Consider the following 16,094-nt stretch of genomic DNA (forward strand, 5'->3'; position numbering starts at 1 on the left):
GAGTGATATTCTCAAAGCACAGGTCTTACCATGGCACCCCCACCCCTTCTCCCTAACTTAAACCACATTACCTTTAGAATCAAAAACAAAATGCAAACTCCTCCATTGGATGTAAGCTCTTTATAGCCTGGCTCTTTTCTGCCTTTCCTACCTCTACTTTCACACTTCTCCTGGCACTCTGTGTAGCCATAACTGACCTACTTGCTGTTTCTCACTGGGCATTTTATTCCATTTCCTTGTTTGCACTGGCTTGTGTCCCTTATGCCTAAATGATACAGACATACTGAAGAGATATTGAGAGGTCAGCTCCAATAAATCAATTACCATAATAAATTGAGTCACATGAATTTTTTTTTTTGTTTCCCAGTGTATATAAAAGTTAAGTAGTGTAAACATACTACAATCTAGTAAGAGTTCAGTCATATTATGGCTAAAAAAAAGTACATGCCTTAATTTAAAAATAATTTCTTGCTAAAAAATGCTAATCATCTTCTGAGCCTTCAGCAAGTTTCAAGACTTTTTGGTGGTGGAGGGTCTTCAATGCTGATGGCTGCTGACTAAGAAGGGTGGTGGTTGCTGAAGGTTGGTGTGGCTGGCAATTTCTTAAAATAAGACAACAATACAATTTGCCACTTTTGACACTTCCTTTCACTTGAACATTTAGAGGCCATTGTAGGGTTATTAATTGGCCTGAGTTCAGTAATGTTGTGTTGGGAATAGGGAGGCCCAAGGAGAAGGGAGAAAGAGACAGGAATGGCTAGTAAGTGGAACAGTCAGAATACATTCAATATTTATCAATTAAGTTTGCTATCTCATATGGGCATGGTTCATGGGGTCCCCAAACAATTACAACAGTAACATCAAAGATCACAGATAATCATAATAGTTATAGTAATAATAAAAATGCTTAAAATATTGTGAGAATTAACAAAACGTGACAGATTCAATATGAGTACATGCTGCCAAAAAAAATGGCACCAGTAGATTTGCTTGTTGCAGAGTCAAAAGCTTCAATTTGTAAAAAACGAAACATAGCAGATAGTACAATAAAGAGGAATCAAAGTAAAATGAGGTGTGCCTGTATTTCTCTTTGCCTCCAACTTTAAAATCCCTCACTTCCTTCAAGATTCAGATTAAATGCCACCTTCTGGACCAGGCTTTCCTAGTCCTAAATACCTTAGAAATACCTCCCTGTGATTCCCTCCCACACCTACCTCCATGTTGTCTCTGCCATTAGAATGTAAGCTCTTTGAAGGTAGATACGATTTTGCATTTTCTATCATTTAGCACAATGCCTGGCACATTGTAAGTGCTTAATAAACATTTGTTGATTGATTCCTTTTTTTTAATTTTTTTTTAAATTTTATTTTTTTTAACATTATTTTATTTGGTCATTTCCAAACATTATTCATTGGAAACAAAGATTATTTTCTTTTCTTCCCTCCTCCCCTCCCCCCACCTCTCCCATAACCGACGTGCTATTCCACTGGGTATCACGTGTTCTTGATTCGAACCCATTTCCATGTTGTTGGTATTTGCATTAGAGTGCTCATTTAGAGTCTCTCCTCAGTCACATTCCCTCCACCCCTGTAGTCAAACAGTTGCTTTTCATCGGTGTTTTTACTCCCACAGTTTATCCTCTGCTTGTGGATAGTGTTTTTTAGATCCCTGAAGATTGTTCAGGGACACTGCATTGACAGTAATGGAGAAGTCCATTACCTTCCATTGTACCACAGTGTTATCAGTCTCTGTGTACAATGTTTTCCTGGTTCTGCTCCTTTTGCTCTGCATCACTTCCTGGAGGTTGTTCCAGACTCCATGGAATTCCTCTACTTTATTATTCCTTTTAGCACAATAGTATTCCATCACCAACATATACTACAATTTGTTTAGCCATTTCCCAATTGAAGGGCATCCCCTCATTTTCCAATTTTTGGCCACCACAAAGAGAGCTGCTATGAATATTCTTGTACAAGTCTTTTTCCTTATTATCTCTTTGGGGTACAAACCCAGCAGTGCTATGGCTGGATCAAAGGGCAGACAGTCTTTTAGCACCCTTTGGGCATAGTTCCAAATTGCCCTCCAGAATGGTTGGATTAATTCACAACTCCACCAGCAATGAATTAGTGTCCCTACTTTGCCACATCCCCTCCAGCATTCATTACTTTCCATAGCTGTCATGTTAGCCAATCTGCTAGGTGTGAGGTGATACCTCAGAGTTGTTTTGATTTGCATCTCTCTGATTTTAAGAGATGTAGAGCACTTTTTCATGTGCTTATTAATGGTTTTGATTTCTTTGGTTGAGAACTGCCTGTTCATGTCCCTAACCCATTTATCAATTGGAGAATGGCTTGATTTTTTTTGTACAATTGATTTAGCTCTTCGTAAATTTGAGTAATTAGACCTTTGTCAGAGGTTTTTATGAAGATTGTTTCCCAATTTGTTGCTTCCCTTCTGATTTTAGTTACATTGGTTTTGTTTGTTCAAAAACTTCTTGATTTGATGTAGTCAAAATTGTTTATTTTACATTTTGTGACTCTAAGTATTTCTGTTCCTGTTCCTGCCTTTTCTTCTTTCACTATTTCCTTCTACACCAATGTTTGCTTTTAAACAGTTCCCCTCGTTCCCACCCTTATTTTACTTCCCTTTCTACCCCCCCTCTAGTTATCCCCCCCTTATTTTCCCTGTAGTCTTTCTAAAATTAACCCCCCACCCCCTCCCTCTCTTGTACTGCTTCACTCCCCACCAGACCATATGTTACCCTTCTACTCCCCTATAAGGCGCAAATCTATTTTCTGCCCCCAATGGATTGGATTGTTGTTCCCTCTTTGAGTCAATTTCAAAGCACGTAAAAGTTGGGTATTTCCTGTCTCAGACCTCTTTACCCTTCCAGTGTATTGATGTTTTCTCCCCTCCCACCATGAGCTTCTTTATGACATATACATTTACCCCCATTTGTTTCTTTTCCCATTTCTTTTAATATTAACCTATTTTTAAGCTCTAGTTATATATATATATATGTGTATATATATATATGCGTACTCATGTGTATGTATTTTTGCATTCATATATCTATATACCTATTCATGTCTTGTCCTTTCATCCTATACAGTTTGTCACTGTTCCCTCTAAGTGTACTTCTTTTTGTTGCCCAGGTAATAACAGTTTTTAAGAGTTACCAATGACCTCTTTTCTTATAGGGTTACATATCATTTTAACTTATTGAGTCTCTTAAAAATTTTTTTTTGTTTTGTTTCTCTTTTTTCACCTCTTTTTTAATTACTTTTTGATGATTCTCTTGAGTTCTGTGCTTGGACATCAAATTTTCTGTTCAGGTCTGGTCTTTTCTTTACAAATTCTTGAAATTCTTCTGTTTTGTTGAATGACCATACTTTCCCCTGTAAGAATATAGTCAGTTTTTCTGGGTAGTTGATTCTTGGTTATAGACCTAGGTCTCTTGCTTTCCAGAATATCGTATTCCATGCCTTTCTTTTTTTCAGTGTGGATGCAGCCAGATCCTGAGTTATCCTCACTGTGGTTCCTTGGTATCTGAATGACTTCTTCTTGGCAGCTTGTAATATCTTTTCTTTGGTCTGATAGTTCTTGAATTTGGCTATAACATTCCTGGGTGTTGTCAGTTGGGGATTAAGTATAGGAGGTGATCTGTGGATTCTATCAATCTCCACTTTTCCCTCTTGTTCTAGGATATTGGAGCAGTTTTCTTTAATAATTTCCTGTAATATAATGTCCAGGCTTTTTCTTTTATCGTGGTCTTCTGGTAGGCCACTGATTCTTAAATTGTCTCTCCTTGAATGATTTTCTAAATCCTCTGTTTTGTGAATGAGATGCTTCATACTTTCCTCAACTTTTTCATTCTTTTGTCTTTGTTTTATAGTGTCCTGCTGCCTTGTGAGGTCACTTGATTCTAGTTGTTGTATTCTGGTTCTTAAAGACTGGATTTCATCCTTAGTCTTTTGGTCGGATTTTCTTTGGAGGTCATCTTTCATCTTCTTCACCTCATCTTTCATCTCCTTTGCCTCATTTTCCAGCTGGTTCATTTTGGCTTTCAAGACACTATTTTCTTGTTTTAGTTCAAGTGCCTCTGTTTCCAGATGACTTATCTTAGTTTTTAAGTTCTTTTCCCAATTGTCTTCAGCCTCTCTTAATTGTGTTTTGAATTGCATTTTGAGTTCTTCCAAAGCCTGTATCCAATTCCCTGGGATTTCTGATTTTTTCCAGATTTGAACACTGCCCTCCCATCACCCCACCCCCCACTCCAGAGGCCATGCTCTATCCATTTAGCCACCTAGCTGCCCTCTGATTAGTGTTTGAAAAGGATTATAATCAGCAATATCAGTGATCTGTTTTGAGAAATCTTGTGCCCTCAAAACCAAGTTGATCTTTTGCATTGCAATTTTGTTGTGAACGTGTTGTGAATATGAACATTGTAGAGATTTTATCAATCACTTAACATGTCAGTCTTTAAGATCTTTGTGTTCCTGTAGATGTAATGAATTCTTAAACTTTATTTGAATAAAATACAACTTAAGAAAAATTATTTGTGTAAAGTACTTTATGAAAAGGCATATTTGGAGAGCCCAACATTTTTTTTTAATTTAAAAAAAAAACACCTTTGGAAACCACTGTTCTGCACTAAGGATCTCTTTTCCTGAAGCTTACTGAGCTGACCCAGTAGCTCCTCACTACTGGTTGGACTAAATTGTCAGAGAATTGTGGCTAGTAGAGATAAGACATCTTTCCCCAGCCTTCATTTAGGGAATCTAATCATATGTAGCAAGCAATATGAAGATACAACTCATTTATGTCATCAGCCTACTCAAGTAATGGTGATAGTTGGCTGATTATACTCTTACTTGATATTTCACACCAATTGAAACGGATTTGAACTTGATTACATATGACATTATTGGCACAGAACCCCATTAATTTTGCTTTTGTTTGCAACTATTTAAATTATTTACAGTGAAAAAAGTGGATATGGCCAAAGAGGAATTTCATGGAAAAAGTTAATATCAAACCATATCAGAAGGTCAAGAATATCAAAGGAATTAATGAAAAAATGTAAAGGAAGAAGGGCCAGTAGTACCAGATTTTAAACTCTGTTATAAAACAGTAATTATAAAAAACTATCTGGCACCAGCTAAGAAATAGTAGAGTAGATCAGTGGAACAGAACAGACAAGTCATTATTGATTAGAGAATTGTAAATCAAAACAATGAAGATAACATCTCACACCTATTGGGTTGATTCAGATGATGAAAGGGTAGAATGACAAACATTGGAAGGGGATGTGGAAAAATGGGGACACATGAACTGTCAGTGGAACTGTGAACTGATTCAGTTTTTTTGGACAGCAATATGGAATTATGCCCCCAAGTTATAAAACTCTGTACCTTTTGAAACAGCAGTACTAATATTAGGTTTATTTCCTATGGTGTTCAGAGAAAAAGAAAAAGAACCTATATGCTCTAAAATATTTTTAACAGTTCTTTTTGTGGTGTCAAAGAACTGCAAATTGACGGGATGCCCATCAGTTAGGGAGTGGCTAAACAAATTGTGGCATATGATTGTGATGAAATACTACTATGCCATAAGAAATGACAAGCAAGTTAATTAGAACGGAAAAAAAGCACTATTCAAATACCTACATGAAATTATGAAGAGTGAAATGAGCAGAACCAAGAGAACATTATATATAGTAACAGAAATATTGTTTGTAGAATACCTTGTGTATGTCCACCTCCAGAGAAAGAACCAATAAATAGAAATAAGTAAAACAGTTTTATTATTATATATACATATCTTTTTGTGAAGTGATACCTTTTGTAATGGGGGAGGGAAGGAAGGGAAAAAGTATAAATAAAATATTTGTATAAAATATATTAAATATCTGGGTATTTTAAGGCAATAAATTTTAAATAAAAATAAACATCATCATCTCTTATCCTCATCTTGTTAGTATAATCAGAATTATTTTTTGATACAAAGCCCCTTTCAATAAATAAACAAGTGTTATTCTAGCTTCTGCCTTGTTTCTGTTTCTTCTATAAGTCAGTGTTGTGGACATGTAAGAAGAGAGCTTTGGAAACTAAGATTGGCTCTATAAGAAGAGAATCAAACTCACTTAAAACATTTTCTGTTTTTCTTGGTTCTTCATTTCTCCATTTGCTGTGGATATTTTCTGTTGTGGCTATTGTGGAAGGGCAGTGATAAGAAGACTACCAGTTACTTGATGGGAACACCTGCTTAGAGCCCTTTCCTGGGAAATAGAAGTTTAGACAAGACAATCCTTGCTGTCAAGGAATTTATAATCTAGTGTGACAATAAGACAACAACATAACTATAACATTATAAGCATTTTTTTGGGGGGGTGAAGTTTAAAGGAAAAATTTACCAACCAGGAAGATAAGGGTAACCTTCCTGGAAGAGCTGAATTCTATTGGTTAGTTGTCTTCAGTTGTATCTGATTCTTCATGACCTCATTTGGGATTTTCTTGGCAAGATACTGGAGTGGTTGTCATTTTCTTCTCTAGCTCATTTTACAGTTAAGGAACTGAGGCAGACAAGGTTAAGAGTATTAAAAGAGCCTGGATGGGGTGGTGGTGGTGGTGGTGGGGCATACAACCTGTAAGTGAGTCTTTCCTGACTTTAGGCCCGTCTCTATCCACTGTGTCATCTAGCTGCATTAAAGAATGGGCAGATATTTACTGAGTGAATTGGGGAAGGGAGAGTATTCTAGACAAAGGGAATATGTCAGCAATGACAGAAAAACAAGGGAATTCAGTATATGTTCATGTGTGTGAGTGAGAAAAGAGGTGAAATTCAGAATCAGGATTTTATTTTATTTGATATCTCTGGAGATAATATCAAGTAAAATAACATTTAAGATTCATGGAAACTCAGGTAGAAATATTAATGATGGGCAAAATTGATTATAACCCTTGATTACTCTCATGGTTTTGTATCAAAAATTAATTTTCATTATAGTAAGATGAGGATAGTAGATGATGTGGTTTATTTTTATTTAAAATCAGTATGTATAGTCAAGCAAAAGAAATTCAGTGGTTATATACAAATATATCTATACACATACAAACACACACACACACACACACACACACACACACACACATATATATGGCTTATTTTCTACTCTAAATTCATCACCTTCTGTGATATCGAAATCACTTTAAAAGACTGGTATATATTAATTTAAGGTCGCCGAGGAATTCATCTATGTAATTCCTAAATGAAAACTCAAGTCAGCAGTCAACCTTTTATGGAGTTTTTAATTACAAACAGGAGGAAGAAAGGTATTAGAGAGAGAGAGAGGGAGAGGGGGAGAGGGAGAGAGGGGAGAGGCCAAAGGCTCAAGCCCTTAGATAGCTGAGGCAAAGAAAGGAGATCAGTCCCTATCACTCACGTGACCAAAATGGAGAAACAGTCTCAGGGGTCTCCACCTCCAGCCTCCTTTAGAGCAAGACCTCTCAGAGCAAAAAACTCCCAGAGTAAAACCTCTCAGAGCAAAAAACTCCTCCTCTGTCCTCAGACCCCACTATCTTTAAGTCAACAATCTAAGTCCCCTCCCCTCAGTTCTCACATCTACCAATCACTGTCCATGTCTCCCCTGTGCCAATGGTGGCTCTAGCTTAACCCAGGACCGCCCAGAGGTCTGCCCCCCTTTGCACATGTCTGTTGAAGGTCATATTTTCAAATAATTAAATCTTGATCTTTCCTGCAGCCCTTCCTAAATCCTTTTACACTAAGTAGGGTGGAGATTGTAAGTTCTAAGACCTGGTTCTGTCATTCCAAGTATCTCTATTGTATCAATTCTAAAATCAATCATGACTCAAAGAACTTCCTGTTCTATGCTTAAGTATAGGTCAAAGCCCTTTCCATTGTTCAGCAAAAGATTTCTGTTCTAAAGTAATCTTAAGTAGGGAGGAGAAAGACCCTCCCATGCCAAGGGGGTTAACATTCCAATAGACTATCAGTAGGAAATTTTTCCAGTATGAAATTTCCCAATGGTGAAATTTCCAACATTCATAAGTCTAAGAAATTTTAAGGTTTACACTTCTAATGGATAGCCACAGTTTTATGTGTTTGTGTGTTTATGCACAAATGCATGTGTACTATATATATTTTAAAATAGCATTGGGGAGAGAAAAACATTTTTTAATTGACTTTAAAAATTAAAGTTGGGAAGGGTGCTACAGGTGCAGAAAATGTTTCATGGCCTTTCAGATGGACTTAGTAGTATTATTTGTCTTGAGACATCTTATGAATTGGAAGTAGTCTATAAATGTCTGTAATGTAAAAATAATCCACATCAATAAAACAAAAGAAAAGGGGAAAAAAGAAAACATGATTTCAGAGATATGGAAAAAGCTTATATATTTAGAGTGAAGTATGTAGAATCAGAAGAATAATTAGTACCATAACATTAACATTATAAAAACAAAAAAATTTGAAGTCTTTCATAAACTAATTGAAGTGTGAAAGTAGAAGGGAGAGAAAATAGATTTTTGTTAAAAAATAAAAATTGAGATGGATTGGGTGCTTCAGAAATATAAGATCATTGTATTATTGGTTTTATTTTGTTATGAGTTCTCAAAGGGAGAGTATTCCTTAAATGTTTTAAAAACAAAACTATCAGTAAAACTTAAAAAACAACAACAATAAAATAACCCTTCTCTTTTTTTTTTCCTCTGCAGTAAGAAAAGTGGAAAACCACCATTACAGAGCAATGAGGTAATTCTTTAATATTTTCTTTGAGGTAACTTGTGTTAAGAAATTTTTAAAAACAAACTTAAAATGAAGGAATTTCCCTTCTAGTATAGGAATCCCTGGAGATAGCATCCCTGACAGATTGCTGTCTGTCTAACATTTGTTTGATTATTTCTTGTAGTTGTGAAATTGAGGCATATTACATTCTTGGATAGCTCAAATCATTAGAAAGTTTTTCCTAGGTTGAATTCAAGTCCATTTCTCTGACTTGTACTGATTAGTTTCAGTTCTCCTTTCTGGAACAACACAGCTAAATTTTATTCCTTTTCCAGATGGCAGTCCTTTAAATATTTGACAACTGAATTAAAAGCTTTATGTCATTTGCAAATTTGATTAGTATGATGTCAGTGTTTAACAGAACAAGAGCAAGGATAGATTCTTGGGGTACTCTACTGGAGTTCTCCCTCCAGACTGATATTGATCCATTAATTACCAGTCTTTCAGTTGAGCCATCTGAATTCCCCACTTGAATTACATTGTAATCTAGTTTATTTCCTTGCTGTCCTTGAGGATTCCATGAGAATTTTTGTCAAATGTCTTGTTCTTAATTAATCCATGCTGGTTCTTAATGATCACTGATTTTATTTCCAAATGTTTACTAACCATCCCTTTAATATTACCTCTTGTGGGTTTTTTTTGCCATAAATTAGCATTGCTTTCACTCGTATGTAGTTTGAAGGATTTATGTTATTACTAACTTTGGAAATGTCATTTTAAGTTTTTATTATCTCTTCTGTTTTCTTCTCTCATTCTCTTTTGAAACTCAGATTCTATCCAGTTGTATCAGTTTGCAATTTTTTTGGTCTCCTCATGTAGTTTTTCCAAATCTGGTGACTTGAGTTCATTTAGGGAAACTAAGTCCTCCTTTAGCATCTTTTAACTTATTTTTAGTTTTAATTTTTTGTTAGCCAGTTTTATTGTTGGCAGAGGAAAGATGAGCAAAATAAGAGTTTAGTAGTTTTGCCTTCCAAGGTCAACTGTATTATTTATTTTTCCACACAAAAGGTTTCAAGTTTTTTCCTGAATACCTTTTCCCCCCAGCATACCTAAAAGTCCCTTTTGTTTTCTTTAGCCTTTTTAGTCTTTTTAAGCTTCAGTTTATTTGGGGTTTTAAACCTGCCTAATAGTCCTACAGGATCATTCCAGTCTTTAACAATCATCTTCCGATACCTAGCCTTGCATCCATCTTCCATATGCTTTTTTTTATCTTTAGTTGTTTTCCCTGTGAAATCGTATTAATTTTCTTTAATCAGGTATCCTTTTTCTTCTTTGTTAGAATTGAAATTGAAAACCTCCAAAAAGACTTCCTTATACAATCTGAGGCTGTGGTATAGTACTTAGCCATGCTCTTTACTTTTTGAAATATGTTCTTCTAAAGTCTAGGGTGCAAATCAGATTCTTCATTATTTTATATAAGGAATTATGCCCATTAAATAATAAGATTATTTGATTAGTTAGGTTCCTGTCTGCCTAAGAAAAACTGATTGTCAAAGTATAAAAGACAACTTTGAGATGTTCAATAACTCTTTCTTTTAGCAGGATATCTATAATGTACTTTAACCACATATCTCCATGACAAATATTTGTGGCTTACATACATAATAAAAGGAAGTGCTAAGTTTCAGTTAAAGATTAGTGAAAATTCAGTTGTATTTTTTTCCCCACAAATGTCTAAACTGCTTGAAATCTATCAGTGAGCCTCTGATCTTGTTTTGGAAAAAGATAAGCTTTGTAATATTCCAGTAATGAGTCATATCCCACTAAGTCATAGTGATACCTATTGTATTAAAGGATTTTAGCAGGGGCAAATTGACAGCAAGAAATCCTGCAAACCAACATTCCACACAGAACTCTTAGGAGCCGGGAAACTGAGCACAGAGGCAGTTTCTGAGAGCAGTTGGTGAACTCTAGAAGAGAGAGGCTGCTGCTTTTCTCTAGCAGTCAGGAGAGCCAAATGGGTTTCTGTCTGGTATTTCTGGGGTAGACCCAGAGAACCAGTGATTCCCTCTTCTTTGGCTTTCTTGATATTCTGCCTGTCCTTGCTGCTGTTGGTGTTGCTGCTGCTACTCTCAAGTGGATTTCAACAGAGCTGTTACTGGAATTACTGCTTGACTCAAAGAGGATTCCTGGTTGTGAGATTCTTTCAAGGCCCTTGTCCTTGTTCCTACCAAGCCCCCTTAACCTTAATTACTTCTTTAAGAATTTATTTTAGAATAATTATAGAAGTGTATAAGGGGTTTAAGCTCTGTTTTGGGTTAGAAGTTAGGTATTCCCTTATTCCATTTCTCCCTCCTCCCTTTAGGTAAATAAACCTGTTATTATCTATATCTATATCTATATCTATATCTATATCTATATCTATATCTATAGAGAGTTAGTAGTTTTGAACCCACCTATTACACTATGAAGTAGTAGTTACCTTGATCCATTAAAGTGTGTTAATGAAGTGTAATATTAGCATAATTTGATACTTCCATGCATCTGCAAACTCATTAAGGTAGATTTTCTTTCCCTTGATACAGATTATCATCCATCCACATCTCTCATACTGTGTAACTTCTGTCTGGGTCCTCTAATAAATTCTCCATGGTGTGACTACCTAATATTCTGAGTTCTTTCTTCTAGGTCTCTTAACCTGATAACCATCTATCACTCTTGCTATATGACTTTCCCCCCTCCTTTTCAACATTTCTCTGGTAATAAAAAGCCTTTGTACAACTTTTGCTGCATAATTGTTGTTTTAGTAGCATTACTCAACCATATTTCTTTCCATTAACCTTTGGGTAACCCTTAGTTAATTTTTTGGAGATTGATATGTCATAAAGATTATTGGTGTTAAAAGATGAAATTTATTTCAGGGAAAACCTTGAGGGTATTAAGAGCACTACAATTTCTTAAAGTCAGTCAATAAACATTTTAAATATTGATTATTGCCTGGCACTGTGCTAAGTGCTGGGGATACAGAGAAAGGTTAGGATAGTCCCTGTTCCCAAGGAACTTACAGTCTGATGGGGAGACAGCTTTTAAATATCTGTGTTCAAGCAAGATAAATTAGAGATAATCAAAAGAGGGAGGGAACTTGCATTATAAAGGAAAAAGTTCTTGTATAAAACAGGATTTTTGCTGAGATTTGAAGAAAGCTAGGAGGCAGAGATGAGGAGGCAGGGAAGCCTTCCAGGCATGGGGAATAGCCAGTGGAAATATCTGGAGTTTGGAGATGGAACATCTTGTTTGATGAATAGCAAGGAAGCCATTGCCAATAGAACAGAGAGAGAGAGAGAGAGAGTGTGTATGTAATTATAACAAGACCAGGGGAAAGGGGTGTGTGTATATTATAAATGATTTTAAATGCCAAACAAAGGATTTTATGCTTGATCCTAGAAGTAAGAGTCACTGGAGTTGATTAAGTGGATAAAATGACTTGATCAGATTTGTACTTTAGGAAGATCACTTTGATAGCTGTGAGGGTGGATTGTAGTGAAGAGAGACTTGAGGAAGGCAGTATAATCCACAGTGGCAATGCCAGCAGTGATATAGAAGCACAATCAAGAGATGTTACAAAGGTAAAAGTGCCAGGATATTGTGAAAGGTTAGAGTTGGGGATGAGAGAGAGTGGTGGTGTGGATCATACCTAGATTGTGAGCCTGGGTGACCAGGAAGATAGTGATGATAGTAATAAGAAGTTTGGAAAGGGAGAGGGGAGATGTTTTGAGAAAGATAATTAGTTGAGTTTAAGATGTCTAGAGGATAATTTAGACATCCACTAGTCAGTTGGAGATGGGACAGTGGAGATCAGCAGAGAGAGATTTGGGCTGGATACATAGATTTGAGTATCAGTATTGTAGAGATAATAATTGAATTCATGAGTCCTAATGAGATCATAAGTTCAGGTGCCTATAGAGAGAAAAGGAGTGGGTCTAGAATCTTTGGAGCTCTGGGACACCTCACTTAATGGCTGTGACCTGGACAAAGATCCAGTGGAGGAAACAGAGGACTGAGTGTATAGGTAGGAAGAGAACCAGAGTGAATAGTATTAGGATAATCTAGAAAAGAAAGAGTATCAAAGAGAAGAGGATGATTGATTGACAGCATTGAAGAATACAGAATTGAAAAATGAGCATTAAGAAAAAAGCCATTAAAAGCCATTTTTTTCATTAAGAGATCCACAATAACTTTGAAGACAGCAGTTTTGCTTGAATGGTGAAACCAGGAACCAGGCCAAAGAAAGTTTAAGGAGTGAGAAAAAAGGGAATTGGAAGCATTGATTGTAGATGGTTTTCTCAAAGAATTTGGTTACTGTAACATTTGTACAACTTAGTGGAATTGCTTGTTGGCTCTGGGAGTGGGATGGGAAGAGGGGAGGGAAAGAAAATGAATCATGTAAACCTGGAAAAATATTTTAGAATAAAAAAAAAAGAAATTGATCACTGAAGTGATGAGTGAGATTGAATGATATGTAGATAGATGGATGTATCAGGTGAAGATTTTATGAGCAACATAGACATTTTTATAGACAGGAAGCAGCCAGTGAACTGGGAGAGATGGAAGATAAATAAGATCTTAGGGATGAGAGAGGAAACAATATGTTGGAGAAGTTGGGATGTTATAGAATCAGTCATGTGCATATAGATGGGTTTGTTTTGTCATAGAGAAGGGCTTCCTCTTCCTGTGATCTAGAGGTGAAGATGGAAATAGTGACAGAATGTGTCTGAGTGATGTGAGATGAGGTGAAGGGGAGAAGAGGGAGTTTTTAGTTCATACGAGTGTTCTCAGATTTCTTTGAAACTATCTTTTATTATTTTTTATGGCACAAGAATATTCCATTACATTCAGTGACAGAATTTGTTTAGCCATTCCCCAATAATGGGTACCCTATTAGTTTCTAGTTCTTGCCTCCATGAAAAGAGCTGCTATAAATTTTTGTACATGTGTTTCCTTTTCCTCTTTCTTTGATTTCTTTGTGAGGATAGACCTGTATTTCCTTCTTCCAGTTATCTATCAAAAATTTCTTTCTGTATGTCAAAACTAGATTTCATTTGAATAGCATCATATTTATATGTGAATGACAGAAATACAGTTATTACTGCAAATATTTACATCTGAAATGAAGGGCTTATTACCCAAATGAAGCTTGTATTCTGTAATATTTGCAGATTTTTTTTAACCTTCTAGTGCTTCTTCCTCAAAGTTGTCTACCACATAGTAAGATGAATGGAACTATAATTGTTAAATATCATGTTAGCCATATACCACCCATAGCTCTATTTTATCATCTTTGCAAATGACTACTCACTGGGCTCTGTAAAAATGGAATGATTGAGAGGGTCTTCTTTATTCTTAATGGCAGAGGAAAGCAAGTTCAGAATAAAACATTTTATGCTCTGACTATAAATAGTCCCATTTCTATTTGTCCATGGTTTTGTTGAACTGTAGGGAATTAATTTTGTTCATTCAGTGTTTTCCTTCAACAAAGCTCTATAAAATGGTTCTTGAGCCTTGGAATGTTACTTACCTCATTTTACTTTCATTCCATTCTGGATTTGATTATTTTCTTTTGCTGTTTTCTTAAGATTAAAGTAAATGTAGTGTTTCTTTATTTGTTCCTACTTCTTGACCCTATTTTTAATCTTTAGTTAGCTTGGATTAGAGTACTTCTTGGCAGATTAGTTTTTGAATTAGACATCACTTCCTATTCTTTATTCTTTGAACTTTTTTTTTGAGGGGTACATTTTCACCTTTGAAGTCTTTCAAATGGTACTTTATGACAAGAGTTTGCTCTCCCTCCTGCTTCCTCTCTCCTCTTTACTGTTTCTTTTCTTTAATTTATGTGAGGATTGTTCAGTTGCAGGTTCTGTTATAGCCTTTATCGTTAGTCTGTATTTGCTTGAGTTCAACAGTAAACATATAAAACATAGTGTGTGTCTGTGGTTTTCTGAGGACAAGGTCTGATAGTGTTTTTTCTTAAAATTTGCTATTCTATAATTTCACTTTTCCCCATAGTTTCCCAATAGTTTATTCTGCATTTCTAGGAAATAAAACAGTAAAATTTTTATAAGATGAGGCTTACACTTTTGTTGAGAACATTTCAGACATATGTTGATTGTGCTGAATAGATTCAACCTGATATTTTGCACTTTCATGAATTCATTCCTACTATATGAATTATAAAATCATAGAAACAGATTTGTGAAGGAATTTAGAGGGACATTTTTTTTATTGCTACCTTTGTTTCAGGAATGTGCTTTAAGAAGACTATTTTTGTGCTATCATTAGTAAATATTGCCATTTATTTATGAAATAGAAAAAGGGTCTAAATGTTATCTAGCAGCCAGTGTCTATTCTCAGTTAAAGGTACTTAAGTACTTTTGGCTTTTTCGCCTTGAATTATGAATCACTTGTTAAATATATGCTTTTAGTTCTGTGCCAGGTTTTTAGAGATGAGAGGATAAAAAGGAAAAAGTCATTGCTTTTAATGAACTTAATATTTTTTAAAAATTGAAACTTGCTATATAGCTCTTTAAGTCCCTAGCACCTTTATGTCTTTCTTTCTTTTTCTTTCAATGATAAGTCCAACCAAATTTTTTGAGGATAAATGCTATAAACAGTCTTTTCCCAAACTCATAATTTAATACTTTTAGTAGATATCCTTCCAGTAGTACAGTTTGCAAGTTTTTAAACCATGAACACCCTTTCATCTTATCCAACTCTTATTTATTCCCTTCCAAAAATCTGTGTTGAAGGGGGCCGGCCACCCTGTGCATTAGGAGAAGTGTTTTCAGCATTAGCTTGGCTATTATTCCTCTTTGTTATGTGACTGCTTTTTTTTTCCTTCTGTTTATATATTTTCCATGGATGATCTCTTATACTTTTTTTTTTTTAATAAACCCTTACCTTCCGTCTTGGAGTCAATACTGTGTATTGGCTCCAAGGCAGAAGAGTGGTAAGGGCTAGGCAATGGGGGTCAAGTGACTTGCCCAGGGTCACACAGCTAGGAAGTGGCTGAGGCCGGATTTGAACCTAGGACCTCCCGTCTCTAGGCCTGGTTCTCAATCCACTGAGCTACCCAGCTGCCCCCGATCTCTTAAACTTTTTGTTGCTTTGCATACACATCATCATTGTTTATTTTTTACAGTATAATTATGTCTGCTCATTTTTGGGGGGGGGGTCACCTCCAATTTTGATTTTTCAGAGATTATCATGTTACCAGGATTCTTAAACTCATTTTTCCTTCTTTTGAGGCAGTACTTAAAATATTCTTTCATTTCCCTCCATGAGTTATACAAATT

At 35.6% G+C, this 16,094-nt stretch overlaps 1 protein-coding gene across 4 annotated transcripts in view; it reads left to right on the forward strand.

The window, feature by feature from the left end:
• The window catches only part of ABCD3 (ATP binding cassette subfamily D member 3), a 130,721-nt gene that overhangs the window by 41,082 nt on the left and 73,545 nt on the right, over positions 1-16,094 (forward strand). For all 4 annotated transcript variants that reach the window (XM_056819110.1, XM_056819111.1, XM_007485000.3 and 1 more), the window contains one exon: positions 8,736-8,772. In XM_056819110.1, coding sequence (XP_056675088.1) covers positions 8,736-8,772 — 37 coding nt within the window. The remainder of the gene's footprint in view (positions 1-8,735; positions 8,773-16,094) is intronic.

Source organism: Monodelphis domestica, chromosome 2 (assembly GCF_027887165.1).
Source record: "Monodelphis domestica isolate mMonDom1 chromosome 2, mMonDom1.pri, whole genome shotgun sequence".
In the NCBI taxonomy this organism is placed as follows: Eukaryota; Metazoa; Chordata; class Mammalia; order Didelphimorphia; family Didelphidae; genus Monodelphis; species Monodelphis domestica.